At 38.2% G+C, this 2616-nt stretch overlaps 1 protein-coding gene across 2 annotated transcripts in view; it reads right to left on the reverse strand.

Annotated features, from left to right (window-relative positions):
- The window catches only part of LOC109963370 (lactadherin-like), an 11656-nt gene extending 9040 nt beyond the window's left edge, over positions 1–2616 (reverse strand). For both annotated transcript variants that reach the window (XM_020605851.1, XM_020605850.1), the window contains exon 1: positions 2450–2616. In XM_020605851.1, the coding sequence (XP_020461507.1) occupies positions 2450–2525 (76 nt within the window). In that variant the 5' untranslated portion in view covers positions 2526–2616. The remainder of the gene's footprint in view (positions 1–2449) is intronic.

Raw genomic sequence — 2616 nt, forward strand, 5'->3', positions numbered from 1 at the left:
TTCCCGTTTTTTTTTTTTTTTTGAATGCAGCCGTTGACTCATCAAATGCCACATCAGGGTTAGTCAAACTCTAATGACTTTGTTGTCATTTTATTTTGCATCTGTGTGGCAAAAACCTGTAGGACATTTGTGAAGACTGCAGACTTTCTATTGTCAACAATGAGCCATGTAAATGTGATATTGTAAAGCACAACGACTTTGTGACAAATTTTGTCACAAGCTGTTTAACAGTTGCTGTCAGACCTCTTTGAACAGGGCAGACCGGCTTTGCTACTAAAGTGGCATGTTTTAACATGACAACAAATCTGAGAGGGGAGGGAACAGTTTATACAGCAAAATGAAGTTCTACATTGCTTAATAAAACTGGTCACAGCGGAGTTTGATAAGGAAACAACATTCTAAAAATGGAAAGTGAATAATTTTGGGAATAGAAGTGCAAAAGTGAGTTATGAGTATTTTGTTGTTGTTTTTTTTAGCTCTATATTTACACTCTCTAAGTGTATGAAACCAGGCTGTAACAGCAGAGTCTCCCATTGCATATACTGAAATTAGAGCTGCAACTGACTATTTTCATTATTGATTCATCAACCACTTATTTTCTCAAATGATCTTTTTGTTTATTGGATGTGAGAATATTGAATACACCTGTCATTTTGTCTGTTTTCTAAGGTCCAAGGTGACATCATGAAATGTTTTATTTTGTCCGACTAACAGTCCAAAACTCAAATATATTAAATTTGTTATCACATTAACACAAAGAAAAGCCACAACTCCCCAGAATTAAAAAGCTGGAACCAGCAAAATATTTTGGCTTGAAAACACCTTTTTTAATTTATTGATTATCAAAAGAGTTGCTGATATTTTGTGGTTGACTAATTGTTTCAGCTCTGAAAATAAGATTTGGTAACCAGTGGATTCTAATGGAAAGTCTAAACAAACAACACATTTGATGCAAACAACACTGACAACAGTGTCTAATATGTGCAGGATTAGCCAGGTTGCACAGACGTGTGCAGCTCTATCAGGAATGAGCAGTTACACAACATGACTGTGCAGCAGCTCAGGAGTCTTTCAGGACACACAGCACACCTGACTGACAGATGGGGAAGGAGCGGAGCAATAGGTCCTGAATGTACACAAACATCAGAACAGAAGTCACAGGCTGGAAAAGACAGTCCAAACACTTGGTGTCTCCTGATCTGAACCAGAGAGATTTAAATGCTTATGGTTGGCAGCACATTTCCAGCTTGAACTAAATTTAGTGGACAGCTGGTTCATGCTGGCTTCAGACAAGATCACATATGGTGCTATGTTCCAATCCACCGGCACCACCTGTGATCTGAAAGGCGTCCACAGAAACAACAATACCTTACAATATACCCTAAGACTATAACTGCAACAAACATACTGTTAGCAGGAAGAGCCCCTTTTGGTCTTTGTAAGAGCAACTTGGGAGGTGCAGTTCAGAAAAACTTAAATGTTCAGTTCTTCAAGTAGCATCCATTTAATCACCCATTTTACAATGACCATAATAAGCTGGTATCTTGGAACACAGAGTACAAATTTCAGGAAAAACTGCACATCTTCATGACTGAACCCTGGGTGTTGGAGTCGTTTCTTTTCAGGTTAGGCCTGCAATTTTTTTATTTTGTAATGACTGTTTTAAAACATGTGTAAAAAGAAAGACATTGAACATATAGGAGAAGCTGATTACAGATTCATTTAAATGACCCCCTTGCACAAACACTTACCCCTTTGCCATTTAAAGCTCCCACTTAGTTTGATTACAAGCCTAAAGACTGGACGCACTAACACCGTAATAAAGAAAAGGAAGAAAACACCATGTAAAATAAGACTAGATGGAATTGTTGTACCCCGTACTTTTTACCAGCCTATACATTATATCCCCTCGGTTGGGCTAGCCCCATACTACACAGAAACGTCAACCGAGACGTCTCTGTTACCAGCTTTGCAGCTGGTCATAGCAGTAGTCAAAACATGAAGCAAATCAATGTGTGTGTGTCTGTTGATTAAGTGGTGTGTAACTAAAAACATTCTCACATGACCTCTAGTGACATGTCGTGACATTAAACATAAGAACATATTATGGCTAAGGCTACAGTTATACACGTCATAATAATAATATTAAACACCCTGTCTGCTGACAGTCATCAACTCTTCTCTCTAGTTATCCTTGACCAGATGTACCCTGTAGAAACTCATAAGCAGGCCTAAGCATTTAACAGTCTAACTAGACATCCTATCTCCACTAAACATTTCTAATACATAAAGTATCTGTTCAATTTCTATCTGACTAAAAATACCTAACAGCATCCAGTGGCAAAGAGAAGCAGACTACAGACACAAGTAGTCTAAGTAACTGTTTGTTTTGTATAAAAGCGATTAATCAGATTTGAGATGTGTCCGAGGTTATAAAAAAAAGACTTACCTCTGGCTGAAAGCAGGCAAAGTAGAAGAATAGCTGTTGTTAGAAACACGGTTATTAAATTTGCCGGGCGTCTCATATTTGTTTCCCCTTACTTTGTTTCCTCCGAGCGACGTTACCACTAAAGGTCTTAATGCTGCTTTAGACTGCTGTCGGAAAAAGGACGACTG

This window comes from Monopterus albus, unplaced genomic scaffold (genome assembly GCF_001952655.1).
Source record: "Monopterus albus unplaced genomic scaffold, M_albus_1.0 scaffold72.1, whole genome shotgun sequence".
Classification (NCBI taxonomy): Eukaryota; Metazoa; Chordata; class Actinopteri; order Synbranchiformes; family Synbranchidae; genus Monopterus; species Monopterus albus.